This window comes from Taeniopygia guttata, chromosome 7 (genome assembly GCF_048771995.1).
Source record: "Taeniopygia guttata chromosome 7, bTaeGut7.mat, whole genome shotgun sequence".
Taxonomy (NCBI): Eukaryota; Metazoa; Chordata; class Aves; order Passeriformes; family Estrildidae; genus Taeniopygia; species Taeniopygia guttata.
Window position 1 is genome coordinate 35,365,946 of NC_133032.1, and position 22,150 is coordinate 35,388,095.

The 22,150-nt window shown below is 39.6% G+C and overlaps 1 protein-coding gene across 3 annotated transcripts in view; it reads left to right on the forward strand.

Moving 5' to 3' along the window:
- Window positions 1-22,150, forward strand: part of ARHGAP15 (Rho GTPase activating protein 15) — a 318,797-nt gene that overhangs the window by 56,544 nt on the left and 240,103 nt on the right. For all 3 annotated transcript variants that reach the window (XM_030278121.4, XM_002198396.7, XM_072931738.1), the window contains one exon: window positions 1,616-1,705. In XM_030278121.4, the coding sequence (XP_030133981.4) occupies window positions 1,616-1,705 (90 nt within the window). The remainder of the gene's footprint in view (window positions 1-1,615; window positions 1,706-22,150) is intronic.

The window sequence follows — 22,150 nt, forward strand, 5'->3', positions numbered from 1 at the left end:
TTTATTTGAATTAATATATCGGTGCTTGGGTTTTTTCCCAACTTCATAATTTTTGCCATGAAAATATTAGCTGACTAAATTTCCCAACTTCTTTTTTTTTTCAAAATCAAGTCTCAATGCTGCAGTTTTGATCTGCTATTAAAAAATTGGAAAGACTAAGCTCTTGTCAGAGGCCAGGCAGGAAATTTGAGGCAGAGGTGGGGAATAAGAAATCCAAGTTCTTTTCTTCCAGTGGTTTAACCACAAGAACATCCTTCTGTTTTGAAGAGTATATTTCTTCTATTAAAAAAATTAATAATAATAATAAAAAAAAGGAACAAAGGCAAACAGGACTGTCAGTTTCAGTGAAGCTTAACCATTGTGGTTTTATGGTTTGGCAAATGGAGAATATAATTACAGTCCCAGTACTGAAAACTTCCAGACACTATGCCTGCAAATCACTAGACCAGGATCTCTTTGCTTCTTTTAACCTAAATAGGTTCTTTTCCTCCCATCTCAAAGGCATCCTGGAGAACACACATATTTTAGCCTTTAATAACAACATCAGAGAAATTTAGTGAGTAGTTTTTGGAAAGCTGAGTCTGTGGCTGGTGCTGGACTGGCCACTCTTAACTCTATAAAGTCTGTTTTCTGTATAACTAATGACATTTTTAGGGTAACTGTGGCTTAAGCGCAGCAGAGAAAACAGTTGCATCAAGCTGATTAATTAAATTATGTGGGTATCACTCCATCCCCTACCCAAAAGGCAGACAGTGGTGCTATTTATTTTAACAGTAGTATTTTCACTGTTGAGTAGGATGTGCAGCAACCCAATCTACAAAGCCTACTCTGAACTACATGGGCTTTGCCAGAACTGCTGCACAGGCAGTCTCTGGAGAAATCCCTGGAGAAGGAGCTTCAATGGCAAATGAGGATTATTGTGCTTTACACCAACTCCCAGCAACGTAAATGATACAGGCAAACAAATCTGCTCTTTGAATTCCTTGCATCCATATGGAGGAGCAGGGAGGCAGAGCTGTGTCACTCCAGGATGCGTGGACTGACACTGAGAAGTATCAGCCCTTGTGCTAAGCTCTTTCTGGGTGTCACACATGCCCTCGAAGCCTTTTCTTCTTTTTTTAGGAGCAAGAAATGATAATTTGTTTGGAGAAAGGAGATAGCTTGTCTTAGAGATACGATGTATGTTCTTGTCTAATTTCTGTCCTTTCCAGTTGCATCAGTTTAAGTTTGCATTTGGAAAACCCACAAAATTTTTCCTTAAAATTCAATGACTCTTCAAGAGGTTTGGCAAAGTAAGCATTGAAAATAGCTGGTCCATGTGTCTGCATTTGTTTTTTGATCTACTATATGTTACACTAGACTGTTTTTTAAACCATTTAATTGTTTTTAAAATCATGTTCTAATATAAGAACCTAATTTCTGAACTAAGAACCCCAAGAGTGGTTATTTAACAATACCAGGGTGTATAATGACCTCTTTTCAGTAATATCAGCAGCTGTGCTACAACAACCTGTCACTTTAACTTGATCTATTCTTGTTTTATCTGATAACTGTCCCCATTTGTGAAAAGTCAGGCCATATTCATGTTGATTTTTTTTCTTCTTTTCCTTTCCAGAAGCCGGGATATAAACCTGAGTGTGTGGATTTGTGTGGTGCTCACATTGAATGGACCTCAGAGAAATCCAGCAGAAAGAATGTCTTTCAGGTAAGAGGCAAAGCATTCCACTGCTCATTTGAGTCTGAACTCTGTGAAGATGTATGTAGGTTTTATTTCCTTGGTTTTAATAACTAGATCCTGATTTAATACAGCGTTTTTCTTACCAGTAAAGGAGTGTAACACTTTATCCAGCATCGGTTTACTATTTTTCTAAGAGAAGGATTTCTGATGACTGAGTCTCCTAAACACTTGAGAACCTGTTGATTTATTGATTAATGCTCTATATTCAATTTGTTTTTAAAACTTAGTAGGTAATTGCTTTGGGTTCAGGCCTAGAATCTTGACCTAGAGGACTTCCATAAACACAACTTCTTCAAACTGCTTATACAAGCACGGCTCCAGCGCAGTGCGGTTTCTCTGTTTATTTTTATTGCTGCTCAGGGTCCTCAGACGGTGATGACCCAGGTTCACTTCTGCAAGGGGAGGGGGAGGATTTTAAAAGCTTGCCTCTGTCAGGGCCAGCAGAGAAGGACATGTATTTCTCACAGGACTATTCTTCATTGATGGAAAATAATATTATTTAATTCCTTCATCCAAATCCCATTGAATTGAAAGGGAGGATCAAGGCCCAAGAAGATGAAAGGAGGGGAAAAGCATTACTGCAAGGTTAACATTCCAGGATCTAGGGGCTAAAATAGTTTATTGCAACATCTTCAGGTTTTGGACATAATCCAGCTCCCATGAATATCAGTAGAAAGGATTTGTTGTCTTTTTCTGTTTCACTAAATGTTGCATCAAGCCACATCAAAATATTATTCTCTATGAGCCAAGCTGTTTCCCAGAGTTCTAACATTTAAAATGTTTAACAATACAAGCAATAAAGGGGGGAGAGACACAGAAGGGAGCATGTCAGGGTCAAGATCCTGTTAGTTACCAGAGAGTCCTTTGGCACCATGACCAATGAAACATGCTGGAGGAACCAACTGTGTCTGGGTCTGGGATGGAGGAAAAATAAAAACCTACACATAAAAAAACCCCTAAGGGCCTGTACATGGCTTCTTAAAAAGAAATCTCTTTGGGTCAACTGGGTGTTACAGAGGCTTTTTCAAGGTTTATTTTTCTAGACATCTTTCTAAAGCACATGCAATATTTAGAAATATTCCTCTTTTCCAAGACAGCGAGACTTATGCTTCTATACCCCCCACATCTTTCAGGTTGTCTTGAGACAACACTTGGGGCTTTGTCATTTCCTAGGTATTTTTAGAATAAATATTTTCATTTTTGCTGTCAATCTTCAGCTTTTTCACTTGGAATGTGATTAAGTATAACCTTAGCCTTCACTCCTGCAACCCCCTGAGCACACTGACAGGTCTTCTGAGCTTCTAGGGTTTATTTCTCATTTCGCAGTAAGCAAAATTCCTGTTTGGAAATGCGTTTCAGGGCGGTGATTCATTTGAGCTAATACATTTCCAAAGTAAAGATGAACGAAGCTCTGTTATTGATTTACCAAACTGGTGGTAGGAAGGCTCTGCAATGCATTTTCTTCTCACTTCTGTTCGTGTGAGGTGTAACTGAATCAGAATAATGTGAGAAAGGAAACTCATGCACTACTGTTTGAACCCATTAAAATGTGTCTTCATCAAGCCAATAAGTGAGTGGGAGAGACATTAAGAAGTAAAAGCATGGGAGGAAGGACATATGTTAAGACACATTTTGAAAAGGGATGGAGCATTGTTTAGACAGAGAGCTACAAGAAGATTGTGCCAGATGGTAAGAGCGAAAGAGGAGAAGGCTTTGGCACCAGTAGTGGTGACATTTTGGGAAAGGAAGGGACTGAACAAGACTTGAGCAGAAAGAGTGGGAAGGGGACTGGAGAGGGAGCGAAGATTTGTGAGATAGTCTGGAGGGAATCCAAGGCGAGTTCGAAAGCGGAGAGGTCAGTTTGTACCTGGAAACTGAATATTTCAGGAAACACTTCTGATCTACTTATTCCTCGTGGGTGGGAATAAAATTGATAGTGTGTGTCTACTTATTCATAGGTTTGTTCAAATGAAAACAACATGGGTGGCTTTCTTTAATGCTTTCTTTTTTTTTTTCCCAACCTAAATATAGATGCATTGCATTGCTATTTGATTAAATACATTAGCTGCTTAACTCTGAAATGATCAGAAATAAGTATAATTATATCTTCAAAGCCCATCAAAACATAGTTGGCATTTTGTTTCATTACTTTCTAATAAAGCCTTATTTTCTCATTCAAACAGAGCAGTGGTTGCTTTGTGCTAATATGTTGTATTAGGAGTAGGTACTGAATTTTTTGAGTTTGATTTAGCCAGGGTGCTCAATTTGAGTTCATGAATTATAGATCATAAATGGAAAATGACTATTGAAATTTTGGGTTGAAGAAAAAGAAGGAAATCTTGGATTTAAAATATAAGCAGATGACATGTAATGGATAGCAGCAAGAAGATGGAGCATAGGAGTATCGTAAAGAAAAACTAATTGGAAACATGATCGATGCAGGGAGAAAAAAAAGAGGGAACTGCAAGTGAATGATATTCAGGCAGGAAGATTTGGGTTTCTGGTCTTGATCATGATGTTCTCAGCAGTGTTACTCCTCTCATTTTAATTGAGCTACTCCCTTTTTAACAGGATAAGTCTGATCTGTCTCACACTATCCAATTTGTGCATGCAATCTATTTCTGTTCTCGATGAACACATTATGTGGGTTTTTTTTTTTCCCTCAACTTTTCCTTAATGGTAACTGAAAATATGCACATCTCATAGACTATAACCTCCTGATTTCCTTTCATTTATTTTATTGATGGTGTAGCTGGCACCAAGGAAAAGACCTGGTTAGAAACAGCTTCCCATGGTGTGGGGTAAGGTAGCAGCTTGCGGTGAGACATGGTGCTGTTTGTTCTTGCTGGCTGAGTGATGTGATGCACTAGGTCTTCATCGGAGGAGTGCTGAATGAAAGAAGATTTATGTTCAAATCACATGCTTTAAATATTTCTGCTAAGTGCTAGTTTGCTCTTTGGTGTTTAGCCTGAAATTTAAAGCACTGAGGATTAAAAGGATTACAACATAATCTTAAATAATCCTAAGTGTCATTTACAGAGAGATGGTTGTAATAACTAAATAAAACCATGTTAAGGGATGGCAGTGTTGTCAGTCAGCAACTGGAACAGAAACAGTGCCTGTGTCACTTTGTTGTTCTCCTCTTGCCTTTTTTTGGCTTAGTTTGATATTGGGTAGGTGTGTTTTGATGTGAGTTTTCAAAAAAATAATAACTTAATGGGCTGCTTTTCAGACAGTATTGATATGGCATTTGAAGCACCAGTAATGAGGCTAATTTGCAGATTTTTTTCCCCAATATTCCACATTTCCTACTTTTGGTAAACTTTTCAACTGGGTCTTATTCTTCCCCCTATTTTACTCAACCTCTACTCTAAGTCAGACAGCTTTTTAATATGAAATTCAGCCCAGACTCCATGGAAGATGTGCTCTTGACCTCTGGATTTTTAATTCTGGGGATTCAAAGTCCTGTGGTTGCACACTATTTCCTTGAAGAAGTTTTGGGAGATTTCTCTCAGATAATTCAAAAAAGAAAAGGAAAAATAGGAGAGAGGTGAAAAGTACAAAAAAGGTCGCGAGCAGCATATTTATGAATCGATGAAGCTGTTTTGTTCTCTTAATAGCACCATTCATTTAACTAACAGGCATTTTTTTGGTTTCTGTAGTCATAATTTTACCCTGTTCACCGAGTTCACTTTTAGGAAGGTTTCATATGAGGAATTTCTGGAGTTCAATGGCTGGGCTCTTGCCACAGATGTGGTGTGATACCGTTTTTTGTTTCTGTGCACCGCAGCTGTAAGGTTTGAGGTAACTCAATCCTGCACTACTAAGAAGTGTAAGTGTATTTTACCAATAGAGAAAGCTGTATAAGACCTACAGTATTCGACCAGCAAGACAGCTGAAAGTACAACTGCACCTATGTGTAATATGAAAGAATTTCTCTTGCAGCTGTTTCATATATAATAACATTTATGGTGCTGATCCTGGCTAACTCCCTTGTCCTTGAAGCTCTCCAGCTTTGTCCAAGCGAGTAATCTGAATGATAAGCTATTTTGTTCTACATACTACAGGATCAGGATAGTGTCTGCATGCCTCTCAGGAATGGTTTAAGTCACTGCTTTTTTGCCATGGGAGGGATCATTTTTGTTTCCACAATCTCTCTAGAGGAAGCACTGAGAGCACGACGTGGAGGGGCTTGGGTTGGGGTTGGTATTTGGGTTTCTTTGTGTGTTTTTGAACATAAATGCTGCACAGAGGAGGGAAATGTAAAAAAGCCACCTTGCAGGGTTGTGGTGGTCCTTATCAGCAGATGGAGCCTGTTCCCACCCAAATCCTATTTCAGGGTTAGTCCCATTTCCTGAGCCTGAGAGGGCTCTTGCTTTCACTCTAAGTTGTGCAGGAACCTTTGCTTTGAATCTGTTTGAGGGACCTCTTGCGATCTTAAAATACCATTTTGTCCACTTCTGGACCTCACTGCTGTGTCTGGGGTTTAATTTCTATCCCAGAAACCTGAACATGTTATTGCCTAATTAAAAGACTTGGCCACATCACACCATCATTAGGTGCTATCAGAAAGAGGTTCTTTAAGTAACAAACTTAAAATTAGTTTTTTTAGAAAAACACAGAACCAATAAATGGTTTTCATCTTCAAAAGAAGAGTGGCCAGTAGTTTGAGGGAGGTGGTTCCCCCACTTTGAGCACCTGGAGTTCCAGGACAAAGGGAAATTGTTTCCCATTGCCAGAGGGAAGTTTGGGTGGGATATTGGGAAAGAATTTTTCCCTGTGAGGGTGGGCAGGCCCTGGCACAGGTTGCTCAGGGAAGCTGTGGCTGCCCCTGGATCCTTGGAAGTGTCCAGGGCCAGGTTGGACAGAGCTTGGAGTGAAAGGTGTCCCTGCCCATGGAATGAGTCCAGTTAAGGTCCCTTCCAATCCAAACCATCCTCTGATTTTACATAAATACTCTTTTTATTGTTGTAAGTGGGAGATCTTGAACACAGCAATGTGGGACAGCCCCACAATTGTGGTTCTAGTTCTCCTGTCTAACTGGCTTGTTGGTGACCTTTCTGGCAAAATATTCAGTAAAACCTAATCAATGAATGCAGATAATCGTCTGCCTTCTCAACAAGTCTACTATTTTCTGTTGTAACCTAAATCCAACAAAACCCATTAATGCTTTTTTTTTTTTCATGTATTCAGTTGTCCTTTTTAAAATTTTTTTCATTTTGAACATCTCTTAAGTTTTAATGTATTTTTTTGGTGGTCAAAACAGAAAAGTAAGAGTGACAGTACATAGTGAAAGAGGAAAACCAGCCGTGATACTGAGGAAAGTTTTGCAGGATAATAGAAAATTGTACACAATATGCATTTTAAACTTTAAACAACTGAGAAGTCACTTTGGCTTCTAAAGACTTTAATGTGATATTTTAAGGTGATGAGGAGGTGAGACCTTTAGTGATCCTTGGCAATTTTATTTTTTGTTATTTATTTTTTATGTATGAAAAGGCAGATTTAACTGTAACCACCTGTGTTGCCAACAGCTACTCTTGGGACCCAAGGTGGTTTTGAGGTGTTCATGGTTAGTAAAGAGCACAACAGGCAGGAAAATCAGCTGAGAAAGGAAAAGATTTTTATCTAATTCTTGATGTGATTTATGTTCTAAGGAATATTGGGTAATAAAGCCAGTTTCACCCCCAAAAAAGTGACAGAGAGAGTGATACAAGCAAAGCTTTACACAAGGACAGGAACATACAAAATCTAAGTTCTTTGACTTCATTTGCAGCGGAAATCTTAACAAAAATAAAAAAAAACTTTTCTATAGCATATACAAAAATATTTCAATATTTTGATATTTCAATATTCAAGCTATAATCAATTTGGAAATAGACAAGCAATCAACAGGAGGGCACTCAACTGTGCTTTTAACGAGTTTGGGAAACTGAGTCTTCAACCTCTGTAATAGAATTTCAAGGAAATTCTCTCTCAATTTAACCTCAGTAATGGGATTTAAAGGATTTCAAGGAACAGCAAGATTATTAATATAAAGGACAAACCAAGCGGTTAAGTTAGAGGTGCCACAAAATTATAGTTAAATTGTTTCTTTCACTTGTGGTTTCTAAGTCTTCTTTGGGGTAGCAGAAAGCCCTCAGCTACGTCAAAAAGGCCTTGTGTATTTTGTGGCTACAGAATCAGAACAACATTATTATTATTAATAATATTATTATTGTTAATTAAAATCCTAATTACCACTTTTTTAATGATGTGAAAAAGTTGTTACTTTTCAGCAATAGTGAGGTCCACTCCTGATAAGCAATATTCTGTTATAGTTGGCTTTATGAAATAAGATTAAAATTTCTCAAAAAAACTTTGGTTGATTTGTAGCTAAATATGCTATTGCCTATGCAGGTGTTTTTTTTTTTTTTTTCTTTCTCCATTATTGTCTTAAAAAAAAAATTCAGGAAAAAAAGAATCTCTTGAAAAGTGTAACTTCAACAACTCATGGAGGTCTTGGAAAGGCTTGAAAGCCTGGCTGGAGCAGAAGCTGCCCTGAGCAGGGTGCTGGGGTGCTGCTGGTCTGTGGCACTGCACATCACCTCTGTGTGGTACCCACTGCAGCCCATGGCCTCCCTAAGTGCTGCAGAACTCCAAAATCCAATGGAAAAGCAAGCCTAAATGTTCCATGAAACCAGCCTGATTTTCAAAACTCACAATCTGAATTTCCCCAGTCTGGCATTATGTGTGTGTAGAAGCCTGTCTGCTAAAAGTGATGGTTACAATAGCTCAGTGTGCTTTTTAAGAGCCCATCTTTTGGCAAATCCAAGTGCTGATGCGTGAGTGCCTGTGATAGGTACGAGTGTCTGCGTGTGCTCATACACATGTGCTTCTCAAGAAATTATCCGAATCACTTAGCCTGTGACAGCCAAGCTTGCAGCTTTCACCAGTGCAGATGTTATTTGTCCATCAGAAAAGAAAATATTTATTTCAAGCCACAGGCATTTTCTGTGCTGCAGGAATAAAACATAGCAGCAGTTAATGCTTAATGTGCGTGTGACATAATTTTGTCAGGGACAGAAGCACGGCTGAGCACAAGGACCTGGACAAATCTGTGAGAGCAGAGGAAGCACCTTGTGCCTTGGAAAACGCCGAGCCCACATGAGAAAGCAGCCTGGGCAGTGTGACAGAGGAGCAGCTTATTTTTCCCATTGTGTTTTTTTTGGGTTTTTTTTATTTTTTGGCCGGATTCACAGAGGGTTGTGCAGTTGGGGAGGGGAGGAGGGGGCTCGCACGATGTTATTTGGTTTCGCAGCTGAAGGAGCGAGCTGCGCTTTGCAGCTCCCGCATGCGAAATGGGGCTGCAGCCTCTGCTGCATTATTCATAAACATATTGCTGCCATCTCGTGGGCAGCGCACGGGCGGGCAGGGATGTGAACAGGGATGAGGGCAGGGATGTGAACGGGGATGTGAACAGGGATGTGAACAGGGATGTGAACAGGGATGAGGGCAGGGATGTGAACAGGGATGAGGGCAGGGATGTGAACAGGGATGTGAACAGGGATGTGAACAGGGATGCAGGCAGGGATGTGAACAGGGATGTGAACAGGGATGCAGGCAGGGATGTGAACAGGGATGCAGGCAGGGATGTGAACAGGGATGCAGGCAGTGGATGTGAACAGGGATGCAGGCAGTGGATACAGGCTAGGATGTGAACCAGGATGTGAACCAGGGATGAGGGCAGTGGATGAACAAGGATGCAGGCAGGGATGTGAACAGGGATGCAGGCAGTGGATGCAGGCAGGGATGTGAACAGCAATGAGGACAGGGAAGCTGAGCAGTAGATGCAGGCAGGGTTGTGAACAGTGATGTGGGCAGTGGATGCAGGTAGTGGAAGCAGGCAGGGATTTGGGCAGGGAAGGTGGGCAGGGATGCAGGCAGGGATGTGGGCAGTGGAATTGAGCAGGGATGCAGGCAGAGATGTAGGCAGAGGAAATTGGCAGGGATGCAGGCAGGGATGTGGGCAGTGGAATTGAGCAGGGATGCAGGCAGGGATGTGGGCAGTGGAATTGAGCAGGGATGCAGGCAGGGATGTGGGCAGTGGAATTGAGCAGGGATGCAGGCAGGGATGTGGGCAGTGGAAATGGGCAGGGATGCAGGCAGGGATTTGGACAGTGGAATTGAGCAGGGATGCAGGCAGGGAAGTGGGTAGAAATGTGTACAGCATGAGGAATATGGGCAGTGGAGGCAACCCAGTCTGTGCCCACTGTGCCACCAAGGCTCTCCTTTCCCCCATGGGCTCATCCTGCAGGGCACTCTGGTGACACTGAGCATTTTAAAAACATCTTTCAGCCAAAATCGGTGCCTGGTTGAGTAACTCAGACCAGTAGCTGCTCTAGAGGAAGGTGTCCCTGCCAAGGGCATGGGGGTTAGAACAGGTGACCTTTCCCTTCCAACTCAAATTATTCTGTAATTAACATTCATTTAACTGGTTTCTGAATCAACTAATATTTATTTTATTAAATTAATAAATCCCCTTAGACCTGTGTTCTCTAAATTTTTCCTTAGGTAGTAAATTTATGTTTTAAAATAGTGATTCTCTTCTGATCAGCTGGTAGGGAAAAGGCAAATAGCTTCACAAGGATGAGGTGGTTAAAAATAAAGCATGTAATGAGAATTATGGGTACAGATGGTCAGCAGGGTGAGCTTGATAAAGCACCTCTGATGTGACTGTGGCCTTTGGTGCTGTGTTTTGTGCACCCAGGGAAAATGGTATTTTCTGGCAACCAACAGCTGCAAGAAAAATGTAAGAAAAGCAAAAGAAGACTGGATTTCCTGCTTCTTTAGTATTTTAAGGTTTAGTGCTTCTCCTAATGGAAAATAGTTAAATGAATTTAAAAGCATTATGATTTTTTTTTTAACTTAATGTAAGCTAATATGAACAAAAAAAAAAAAAAGTGTCTTGATAGGTGCCAAACCATTCCCTTAATATATCAAACTCTTGGGGAGGAAAAAAAAAAAGAGAAAAATGAATCCTAAATGAACTCGCTCAGAGATAATCAAATCTGACTTGTTTACATGTTTGGTGCTGGTATTTCTGTATTTAGCCACTACATTTTTTAAAATCTTGGCGAAGCCACTTGACTCCATTTTTTTGTGTTTCTCTTTAACGACTGAGGCAGATATTTGGAATTGGCTGGGCATGGGGAGCCTTGGCTGTCCTCTCTCTGAATTTGTGTGCAGAGGGATGCCAGAGGAGAGGTTTGGGATTCACTTTTTTTTTGTGTGTGTAGGAGTGATTTCTTTGAGGACAGGATGTTTTTTTGGATGCTTGAAGGTGTTATAGGGACAATGGGAGTCAATTTAAATGCAAGGGGGGAGCAGGGCAGTGACCTGCCCTCTCCTTTAGATACAACACCTCTGGTTTTCAGCTGAGCAGGAATTCCTAAACTGTGATTCATGGACCACTAATGGCATGGGGAGACTTTCTTGAAATGGCAATGCAAGACCAGTCGGCCTGAGAAGATATTTAAGGTGGTTCCCAGATGAAAGGAAAACCCACGAGAGTGTTTTCCACCAGGGACCCTGACTTTTCAAACCTCCTCAAGTTTATTGATTTTGAGGATGCGCCTGTGATTGATTCCAGTTAGAGACTATTTTTATGTGGATTATGGAAGTTGTTAAAAATTTGAGATTGAGTTCAGGAGCTGGATTTCTTGAATTCTGAAGTGCTGAGGTTTTTTACTCTTAGGAGAGGTTTTATTGGGTTTTTTGTTGGTTTTGTATTTTTTAAAATTAATTTATTTTTCTTTTTATTTTCATAACCTCTGCTCCGATTTGGGGCAAAAAAAAAAAAAATCCTAGGAATTTCAGCCACTACATCTGCAATTGCATCTGTAAAAGACAGTGATCCAACAAGTTTAGCAAACATTTTCTTTGGCAAACAAAGTTGCAAGGAGGGGATGTGGTTTGTTTACCATTTCATTTAGAAATAGTCTATCAAACTTAAATTATCAGACAACTTTAACACTTAAAAACGACAACACTTCAGTCACATCCCCATTTTTTTTTTTTTTGTCCTCATAGGGTCTTGATTGCTACAAATACATTATTTGAAATTTTAATATGCTTACAACCTAGAATGTGTTTAGCCTCCCTCAAGTCAGAGTTTGCAGGTAAATTGTGACAGATTGAACTTTAAACTAATTTTTCTGGAGGCAAAATGTGCATTTGTATAGGTGAATTATTAGCATAAGAGCTCATTTTAATTTGGTAAAATGGGAGCCAATTACTGTGATTCTCTTAAGTAATAGAATAATTATTATTATTTTCTATTATTTGTACATAGTCATCACTAGGTGGAGGCATACTTTACATATTCTATTGAACATGTCATCTGTTATGGACTGAGATGAATTGCACTGATCCTGCAGAGTTAAGTGAATGATCCCATTTTTACCCTGGACTGTTGAAATAACCTGTTACCACCCATGCCCAGCTCTCAAGCAGACTAAGCAAAATTGAGTTTCAACTATTGCTGCCAGTGAAAAACGATTAAAAATGGATAATTTTTAATCGCGTGCTGCCAGAAATGCCTTGAATTAATTCAGAAAAAAACGTTTAATGTATGGTAAAGTTAAAAGGAGAAAACAAAGCAGGGGCCACAGAGCAAGAGGTTGAAAGGACAAATATCTATTTCTCTCAGTGCCTCATCCTGCAGTGCTTAAATCAATGTGCAGTGGATTGGCTAGGTTTTTTAACTTCTCATTTCAGTTGTGGTAGCAAAGTCCATTCCCAGGCCATCCATATCTTCCTGATGGGGCTGCCTGTTACAGACTGGGCATGTTGGATTTTGGCTGAGAGTCACAGGATTTGATGTTAATACACCAATTTCACCCAAACTCTCCTGATTCACACAGGGGGTAGAACATTCACATCTGTACAGGTATTGATAGCACCATGATGATGCTTCTTTCCTTCTTTCACCTTTATGAGCTGATAGGGCTGGCTCATTGTGAGGTGGTCCTTGGCTGGCGCAGCCCAAGCCCTCTCTGAGAGGTCACAAAAGGAAATTTTTGGGTGTGAATGTGGGAATCTGAGATAAGAACTGTGTTTCTCCATACTTGGGATACTGTGTTAGGACTCTGCATCTTTTAATTCCCCCTGAATTTTACTGTTGGAGAAAGAAGAGTGATGGTAGATAGATTATGAAGAAAAAATACACTTTATTCAGAAAATAGTCATTCCCCCTTTTTTTGGAGTATAAAACACATTGTTTTCTATAAAGGCTGAAAGAAGTGGGCTGAACACATTTTTCCATCTTTGCCATTTTAATATATTTCAGGGAATGGAGTCAGAATTGTTGAGAGAGCTGTTCCTGAGCTTTGCAGCTTCTCCTACTCCCCCAAACTGCCACTGTGGCCATTGCTGTGATTCCCAACTTTGTCACCTGGTTTGGGATGCTCTGCCCCTGATGGCCTGAGCTCCTCCTTCCCCTGGGATTGAGTCAACCACTTCCACCCTGGGAATAGGCCCTTCCATGAAATCTAACAGACAGAGATTTAAAAACACTGTAATACACCTGAAATATGCCCCCCTTCTGTATGGTTTGTTGTATTTTTTTTTTTCCTGTATATTCTTTTCTTTTTTTTTAATTATTTGGAATCACACTTTTAATAATTATATTCACAATCTAAAATTAAATAAACATTGTGTGTAGAGCTCGAGGAATTGCCAACCAGCACTCAGGAAAGTATGTCCAGCAATTTATCAGCGTGTAGAAAATAATTATAGCAATATTTTGAAATGCATTGGTTGTAGTTTTGTTTTGATTTATAGAATGTAAATAATCAGTTTTGGTTCTTCTGTTTCAAATGACTTTTTTTGAAGTCAGGCTTTTGAATAAGAGTCCCTCAAACCAAGCTGTTACTCCTGGGAAATTCTGTAGTGGTATGTTACTGGCATGTGAAAAATGCACACCTTCTGAGAAAAAACAGGAAAATTCTGTCAGACAGACTGATGGGAATTCCCAAGTTTGGAAATGCAAGTTCTGTTGGAAAACAATGGCAGCACAATTCAGCTAGGGCTGCAGTTGGAGTGAAAAGGAACATGTTTTCACCATTGCATACATTTTTCTTCTTTTCTTTTTTTTTTTTTTTTTTTGTGTTTTGTTTTGTTTGGATTTTTTGTTGTCATTCTGGAAACAAATATTCTACATGATCAGTTAAAAAGTGCAAAGTAAGGAAAGAGAGAGAGTAATGTGTGTTGGAACATAACATAGGCTTTACCCAAGTAGAAAAGTGTGAAGAAATATGGTAAAATTGAATGTAAACAAAGAAATGGGGAGAATGAATGTGGGAGTGAAGAACTGTGTGCAGGCAGTGGGAAGAATGTAATCCAGTAGTAGAGATCAAAGGAAAGGAAGCCAATTTTTTTCAAATATTCCATAATAACTTCAGTGCAGCAAGGTAAAGGATCCGAACAAAGGGTCAAAGCCCCACAAACGGGGGAGAGGAGAAAACATTACACGCGGCGAGGAGCGCGCAATTTATTGTCATTATTTTTGTTTAGGATCAATTATTCTCTCCATCTCCTGGCATTTCAGGACTCTTTTTTATAATTACCAGCACTGCTTTCTCTCCCTCTCCTGCACACACACGCTCCGTCTCGCTCCCCCTTGCAGGCAACACTTCTCCTCTCGCGCAGATTTGAGGGGGTAGGAGGATCTCAGGGGTTCTTTGCAAGATGCTCGTTTCCCACTGCAGACTGTGGCATTGCCAGGACTCTTCAGGGGACTCTCTGCCAGCTATCCTTAAAAGCTTGCAGAGGAGTGGGAGAAGATTTGCATACTGCCCAAGCAGGGCCAGATTTGAGCCCCCCTCTCTGCTGAGTAGTTTGTTAGGGAGTAAATAATGACACCAAAATCGCTGCAGCTTCTGCACTGGAGTAGTTGCTGTGCTGTGCCAAGATATTGGGGTCTGTCCCTTATTTCTTTTCTCTCCCCAGTCCTAAGATGCTCCTTTTTTATAATTCAAACAGAGATTTCTTTTCACCTGCATTCCCTCCGCTTTTAATTTTACCTTTCTCTGTTCTTGTTTTCTTTTTCCTTTCCCTTTATTTGTATTTTAATAACATATTTTAAGCCATTTTTTCTCCTGTTCTCAATGTGATGACAGTGTATCCTGATGGAAAGATAATAATGCCCAAGGAGGTTTTCTTTTATGAATTCTGCTGGTGTTACTTTCACATGCACAAATATATCATCTTGATTTCTAGCTCTGGGTCATTTCATTGCTCTTGTATGTCTTGCTACGAGATGTTTCCTGTAATTAAAAGATTAGGTTAAATAGATTATTTGTGCTGCCCTGTCTACATAAATGTTCTGTTTCTCTGCCTCAAGAAACTGGCTTTTGTGTTTTAAGGCAATGTTGTGTACATGGAGTTGCATCATGTCTCCTTTGTCTTTAAGCTGCTGATTTATTGGTAAGAGAAGCAATCAAACAAGACATTTACTGCCATAGCCTCGTAGGGTCAGTGAATTAACAGGTGCCAATAAGTTCTAAGGAAGTGTTTTAATCGTTTCTAAAGTATTTAATTAATGGACTTTCTTAGAGGCGTGGTGACAGAGCAGACATAAGGCTGATAAATATTTAATGCTTGTATCTAGGGAACTTTTTCTCCCTTTCATGTAATTTGAGGTGTTTACTAATGGAAAACAAAACCTAAATTGTTGTGTAGCATGCAATCAATAGCTAAGCTGCTATTAGATTGTCCAGGGTTTGGATACCTATCAGGAATTAATCTGCTTGTGCTGTGATATTCTGCATTTAGAGCTGGTTTTGTTTAGAGGGGATTTTGGAGCTGGGTTACATAGCTGGATATCTGTGCATTAGGCATCTATGTTAATACTTATGGGCTGTTTCAGATAGCCTGTACAAGCAAGATTTATTGAATATTTAGTGTGTGCATGGATGTTTGCTTGGGCTATCATAGTTTCAGCAACTTCCACTCACAGGGTGGTAGTAGAAAAAAGAATCCAGGTCCCAATGTCCTTGTTGCTCTATGTGGTGTTAAAAAAACTTTATTTAAACCATGGCACTGGAAATGTCATAATTATGCTTAAAAGTTTGAGAATATTTTTTACTTACTTACAATAATTTGGGGTTTTTTCACTTTAGAGGAACATTTTCCTTCTTGTTACTTTCCTAAGTTTTCACTCCTTTCACTCTTCAAAAAAAAAAAAAAAGAAAAAGGAAAAATCACCTGTGTATAAGCTGTGTCTTTGTTCTATTCCTATGAAAATAAAAAAAAAATATATTTTTTTCCTTAATATCCCTACCTTAAAGAAGAAAGTTTGTGGTACAGCAAGTGTGGGTCCATTAATTAAAGACCCTTTCCTTGCTTTCCCTTGCTGGTCTGAGCTTTGTTAAGTCATGCTCTGCTGTTTGCAATGCAGAGCCTCTGGAAAGAATTGATTCCATCTCTTGCTGCAGTTCAGCAGAGCTCTGATCCTCAATGCTCGAGCACACCAGGTCGTTTGCAGACACCTTTTGCCATTGTTAGTGCAGGGGCAGACTGGTTATTGGGTTGTAAGAGTTAATTTTGCTCTGTTAGGAGGGAGAAGTTGGGGTGTTGCAGGACTGGGGACACGACACTGACCAGCCAGTTCTTTCACTGCCTGTGAGCAGCTCAGCTCTGCTGATCATTTCTGATTATAATGGCACGCTGCTGGAGTGACAAAAAAGCATTTAGGTAGTGCCCAGGCCTCTTGACTACAACTAAGAAATTTGTGATTTAGTGACAACATTGTTTTATGAATCCCTGAGCTATTAATGGGGAAAAGGTGGAAATATATGGTGCCTGTGGCATCAGGGGAGGGAACAGGAAGCTTCCTTTGAAGCGGCTGATCCTGAGAGAATCACAAAAACAGCTTTCTGGAGGTGTCTCTTGTGTTGTCTAGAAGTTTGAACACACAGATCTATGGAAATGATGTGAGGCATTCTTATCAGAATTCAGCTAATATATATTATATGCTACATACATGGTATAGTATATTCCACAGTGCACTTTTTTCCTTCCCTTACTTTTTAAACCCTTATTTTACCTGCTTTTTCTCTGTGTCTTTATTAATATAATTGCTATTTGAAAACCTTTTATTAGGCATATATGATGTGTCTGTTTGTTAGGGCTAGGTTTGAAGACATCCACGTTTTCTTTCCGGCTCCGTAGCATGTAGAGAAGGATTTGCTTATAATCAGTCAAGGCAAAATAATTGGAAATAGGAATAATAATGGGGAAAAATAATTGGAAACAGGAATAATAAAGCAGCAATGGCCAATGTATTTGTCAGCTGGCCTGCAATGGTTTTGGTTTTCCACTTGACTCAGTGAATGTGTACATGGCACGTGGGAGAAGGCAGGCATCTCTGTGAGTCTGATGTATGCAAACCTGGAGATGCAGTTACCACAAATGTTGATTAGATCTGCTGATGTAATTAAAAATACACATCTGCCTCTTTGAAAATGCAGCTCCATTCTTGGGTTTTTGGTTTTAGGCTTTCAGAGGCAACTGTGCCAATCTGAGCAAGTCGAACAGTAACTTCGTTTGGACAAACTCTCACTCTGCTACTTTTTGTTCATAAATGCAGTTAACAAGTTCTTTTGTACTTCTTTGAGTGTTAATTGATGTAAACAAAGTCTGCATTTTATCTAATCCCACTGAAGCTTGTTAAAATTAGAGATGTGCCAAATTATTCCAAAGCAGGTTGTAAAGTAAGTGAACCATTAGATCCACTGGCTCACAAATGGCATAGACAATGTGTGCTCTGTTTGCTTCTTTTTCAGGGACTGTTTATGTCAGAACTTTCAAATCACAGGTTTTTTTGCATCTCTAACATTGTGTTTAGTTAATCTGTATGGCAGAAATATAGCACAAGCAGCAGGGCTGAGCGTGCCTAGAGCTATTCCTAGAAAAGTCCATATATACTCTCCTAATTGAGCATACCTAGCAATCAACTCTGCTAATTTTTATATCCAGCATTTTCTTTCTCACAGGCACGTTCATTTGTTAGCATCTTCCCTTTGCAGGACTGGGATGTGCAAATTGGTTCTTGCCCAATTTCAGAGGTGGTAATCCAGCACACAGGGCCCTGTGCTAACCTCAGCTAAGCCTCCAGGCTACAGGGTGAACACTTGGGCATCATGTCTATTGAAAAATGAGCAGGGTTGATCTTCCTTCTTCTTCTTGTCCTTTCCTGGTAGCTAGGCTGTCCTCAAAATCTGGTTGTTCAGGGCTGCTGTGATTCTGCTCTTCTCCACACCTTCATCTGCTCCTTTACCTTCTGGAAAATTATTTTTTGCATCTCCTGCCTCCTCTAAAGATTTCAAGGTCTCTGATATGCTGTGCTGGTACAGGACAATGCCCAGAGCTGTTGTGCCTGCACTATGAACAAAAAAATCTACACTCCTACTCCAGTCCTCACCCCCTTCCGACTCAACACCATCGGGGTTCTCTCAAGTCTTCTGACATTTAACCATGAGGACAAGTTCAACATCTCCTCTAAGTCTTTTAAAAGCTGGGTGTGATGTCTCCCCACTTAGATTTTCCCTACAGAGCCCTACTGATAGAGGTGATGGGTTTGTTCCATACATAATATAAGAGGTATGACTGGGGCCTTGTGTTAATAGGAGTAATAAACCCTTATAAAATAGGGAAAAAAAATATCTCTCTGCCCGGTTTTCAAGTTTTGTTTCAAGCTGTAGATGATCACCAGGGATCAGTATCCTACAACTGCATGTTTTTCAGCACCTCAGGGCAATTTTTCCTACCAGAAGTTTGATTCTTAGCTGATGAATTGAGATATTGTGAACCAGGAACACTCACTGCTGCCTTCAAGGTGAAGGAGAACAAATCTATAAAGTGGTTAGTGTTGGGATTTTCCTTGACTTTGGGAGCTGGTTAGAACAGCTGATGTACCCAATTAGGAACCAGATCCATAAACACCCTTACTGACCTGGTTGGCAGTGTTTTTAGTTTTTATTTTTGCTTAATCACCAGTGCTTTTTTCCAAACAAAAATTTCTTATGGACAATTCTTCTCCCAGGTAAAGCTGAGATAATCTGGTGAAGCATGTAAGAAAAGACAGATCTCAAAAATCAGTATATATAGATGTTAACTTTCATAATTCTCTGTTTTTTTCTAGCTGCCAGCACCATAGTATCTAATCTTTCTAGCAAACAGGTGGCTCTTGCAGCATGCTTTACAATCAGTCAGATTTTGCCTCAGCCTAATTTGCTTAATCATATTAATTAATTACTTTTGTAAATGTCAGAAAAGTTCAGCAGACATTTTACTTTTTAAAAAGATTTTTGAAGATCTTTCTAGTAAATATGTAACTTTGAAATATCTGCAGCATTTTTACTGAAATTGCCTACTTACTCAGATTATTCATTACAAGTAAACTATTCAACTTTTTTTCTCAGTCTTTTCACTTAGCAAATTGACTTAGATTTCCTATGAATTTATTTCCTATTTTATCTCAGTTTAATTAGGTGATGCCAATCAATTTCATCCTATGATCTGTTCTGCTAGTTACAGTGTGGCATTTTTCCATTTAATATACCCTCTGATTGGAGAACAAAGTATTAATGGTAGGTAAGCACTATGGACTAGAAATTATTTGGGTTTTTCCCAAATGACTTTTATTTGTGTATACCAAGATTTGTTTGCTGAAAGAGGCTGATTTTTTTTTTTTTTTGAGTATTGGAGGCTCCTGAAGTCAGCTTTAAAGAAGAAAATGAAAAGAGTAACGTGCCTCCTAAAGGTGGAAATCAGAGAGGTGTTGTAAGCCACCTGTCTTGACCAGGGCTACTTGATAACCAAAATGGTGACACTGTAGTCTTCATTTAATTAATAATATAAATGATGGGTTGAGAACATTTACAGAACAATGCTTGATAGTCTTGCGCAGGTTTGGGTTTTTTTTCCTTTTTTTCAGGCTGTATCTGTGGTGGCTGTTATGTGGTTATTTAGTAAGGCTCAGAACAGAGGTCAAGGCATAGGTGATGTTCTGATAACCAAAATATTGAGGCTTTATAGAACTCTGCAGTCACTGAATCATAGCAGGCTTAGGTGAAATGAAGGAAAACAAATGCTCCTACCTCAAGAAGCCTTGGGGGAATCACTTGAAATAAAGCCTAATTGACTAACAAATCTACAAATGGTGCTTTTCCTTACATCTGACCATGTAGTGCACTTCCCATAATTTCTTTGTGCTAACACATTTTCTGGCTAATGGCCTCTGATACGTGCAGTCGGGGTGTAGGAGATGTGCTCCAGATGTGCAGTGTAGGATCACTGTCCTGCAGCAAAAAGTCCTTCTGTTCCCATCTGTAACAGTATTTAACTTTGAACAGGGCAATGATGGTTACAAAGAATTTGTAAATTCTCTTTTCTCTGGTACCTATGAAAGCCAGAGACTTTTATGTTAAAAATAAGTAAACATGAGAAGCTCAAAAAAACCCCAATTTTCTGCCATGTTGTATCTTCAGGTTGGTCATCATCTATTAACTGAAGGTCAAGCCAATAAAAGCATTTGGTTTGCTCCTGCACCATGGGTGCTTCCAGCTTAGAACCCATCTTAAATTTTAAACCTTTGGGATTTCACTGTTGTGCTGTTTTACTATTGATGCTGCTCAAGCTACTTGTTTGAATAGGAGCTTCTAATTTCCCAGCTATGCACGGGGGTAGCAGACACTGTATAGAGCAAAAGGAAGCTGAGCACGAGGAGTTGTTTTAATTGTCTAGGAATTTGTCTCTCACTCTGAGATGGCTGTGTGTGGTATTGTTTTTTAATGAAACAAAATGAAGGTTGCACCACAACTTGGCCTTGTTGACGTTAAAGGGCACGAAATCTCACCAGCTCTTCAGTGAGCATGGGGTACATTTAAGCAGAAGAAGGCAGATTTTTGTGTGGATCTGGACCAATTGATGTTTTTTGGCAGAAACAATAGAAAACATATTACACTGTGTTTTTATGTTTGTTTCCTCACACTGTGTGGTTTTGTCTGGTTTCTCTGCAAGCAAGGTTCAAGCTGGCGAGCCACACAGTTTCCTTTTGATTTCTTTGTTGTTCGTTTATTGGAATTTGAGATTGGAAGCAGATACAGTGGATGCAAACCCAAGCGAGCCAAAATGTTTTCAGTCTGCCTGTGCAGCCCTGCCTGAAAGCTCAAGTCATTGAATTTTATACAGCAACGATATTAAGCTAATTCTTCCAACTCTTCTGGAATGTATATTTCCATTAGGATGGATGTATTCACATAAACTAGTTATTTTAATATTCTTCTGAACTGGAATGCAATTACTCACTCAAATTAGCCTTTCAAAATATTGACTAAAGGGGTTATGACATTCTGATCCTTCATGAGGCTATGGTCAAAAATTCAAAGTTTGTCAAGATTCAAGATGCAGGCACATGAAATGGAGTATAAATGCAGGTTATGTATACTCCATCTGCAGCAATAATATTTTAAAAACTTAATCAGTATAATACTGCTTGACAGAATAGCACAAGATAAACTAATATTTTCAGTTCAATTGCATAAAGGCAGTTTAAAAATAGTCCTTACCATTTGATCATGCATTATTTTCCCTATGAAAGAACATGTGGAAATAGTAAGAAATGATAATCCAACATAAAATATACAAATGTACAAATTTTATCCAAATGCTCCAGACAAGCCAATATGGCAACCAGTATAACATACTCTGCTTCTCACTAGCATGCTTTAAGCATCAGTTCTTAAGGGCTTTTTTAATGTTTAAATATATTTGATATATATTTAATCGACATAGGAGTCCAGACAAAGCACTGGGGCACCAGTGCCTTTACATCTGAAGCTGTTCTTTAGCATCTGGCTCCCACCTGCCTACTTAACATAATTTCTCAACATCAAACACTGTTTTGCTCATCTCCAGACTTCAAAGCCTCAAAGGAAAGTCCTTGTGCTTCTCTAAGATCCTGCCATGGCCATCACTGGCACTGGTGGTGGCACTGGCACCATCACCCACATGGTGCAGGAGGGTGAGGGGGAGTGCTGAGACTCAATCCTTTCCCCCCATGTACATGTAGTGAGAAGTTCAGGATATTTTTCCTGGTTTATTTCCTTTAAGAGGACCCAAAAAAGGCCCTTGTCATAGGTAAGAAGACTAGAGTGCTTGTTCTGGTGTCTGTCCCACTTTGTGTACTTATCCCACCTCCTTGTCCAGGCTGCTTGCTGTGAACAAAGGTACTGAGCCTTACCTTTTGTGGGAATGTCCGTCCTTCTGGCTTGAGACAGCTTTGCCAGTCTCCTCCCCTGGGTTTGTGAGCTGTGTTAAGAAGCTGTCTGGTTCAGTCAGGCTCATCCATCTCCAGGTTGTTGTACA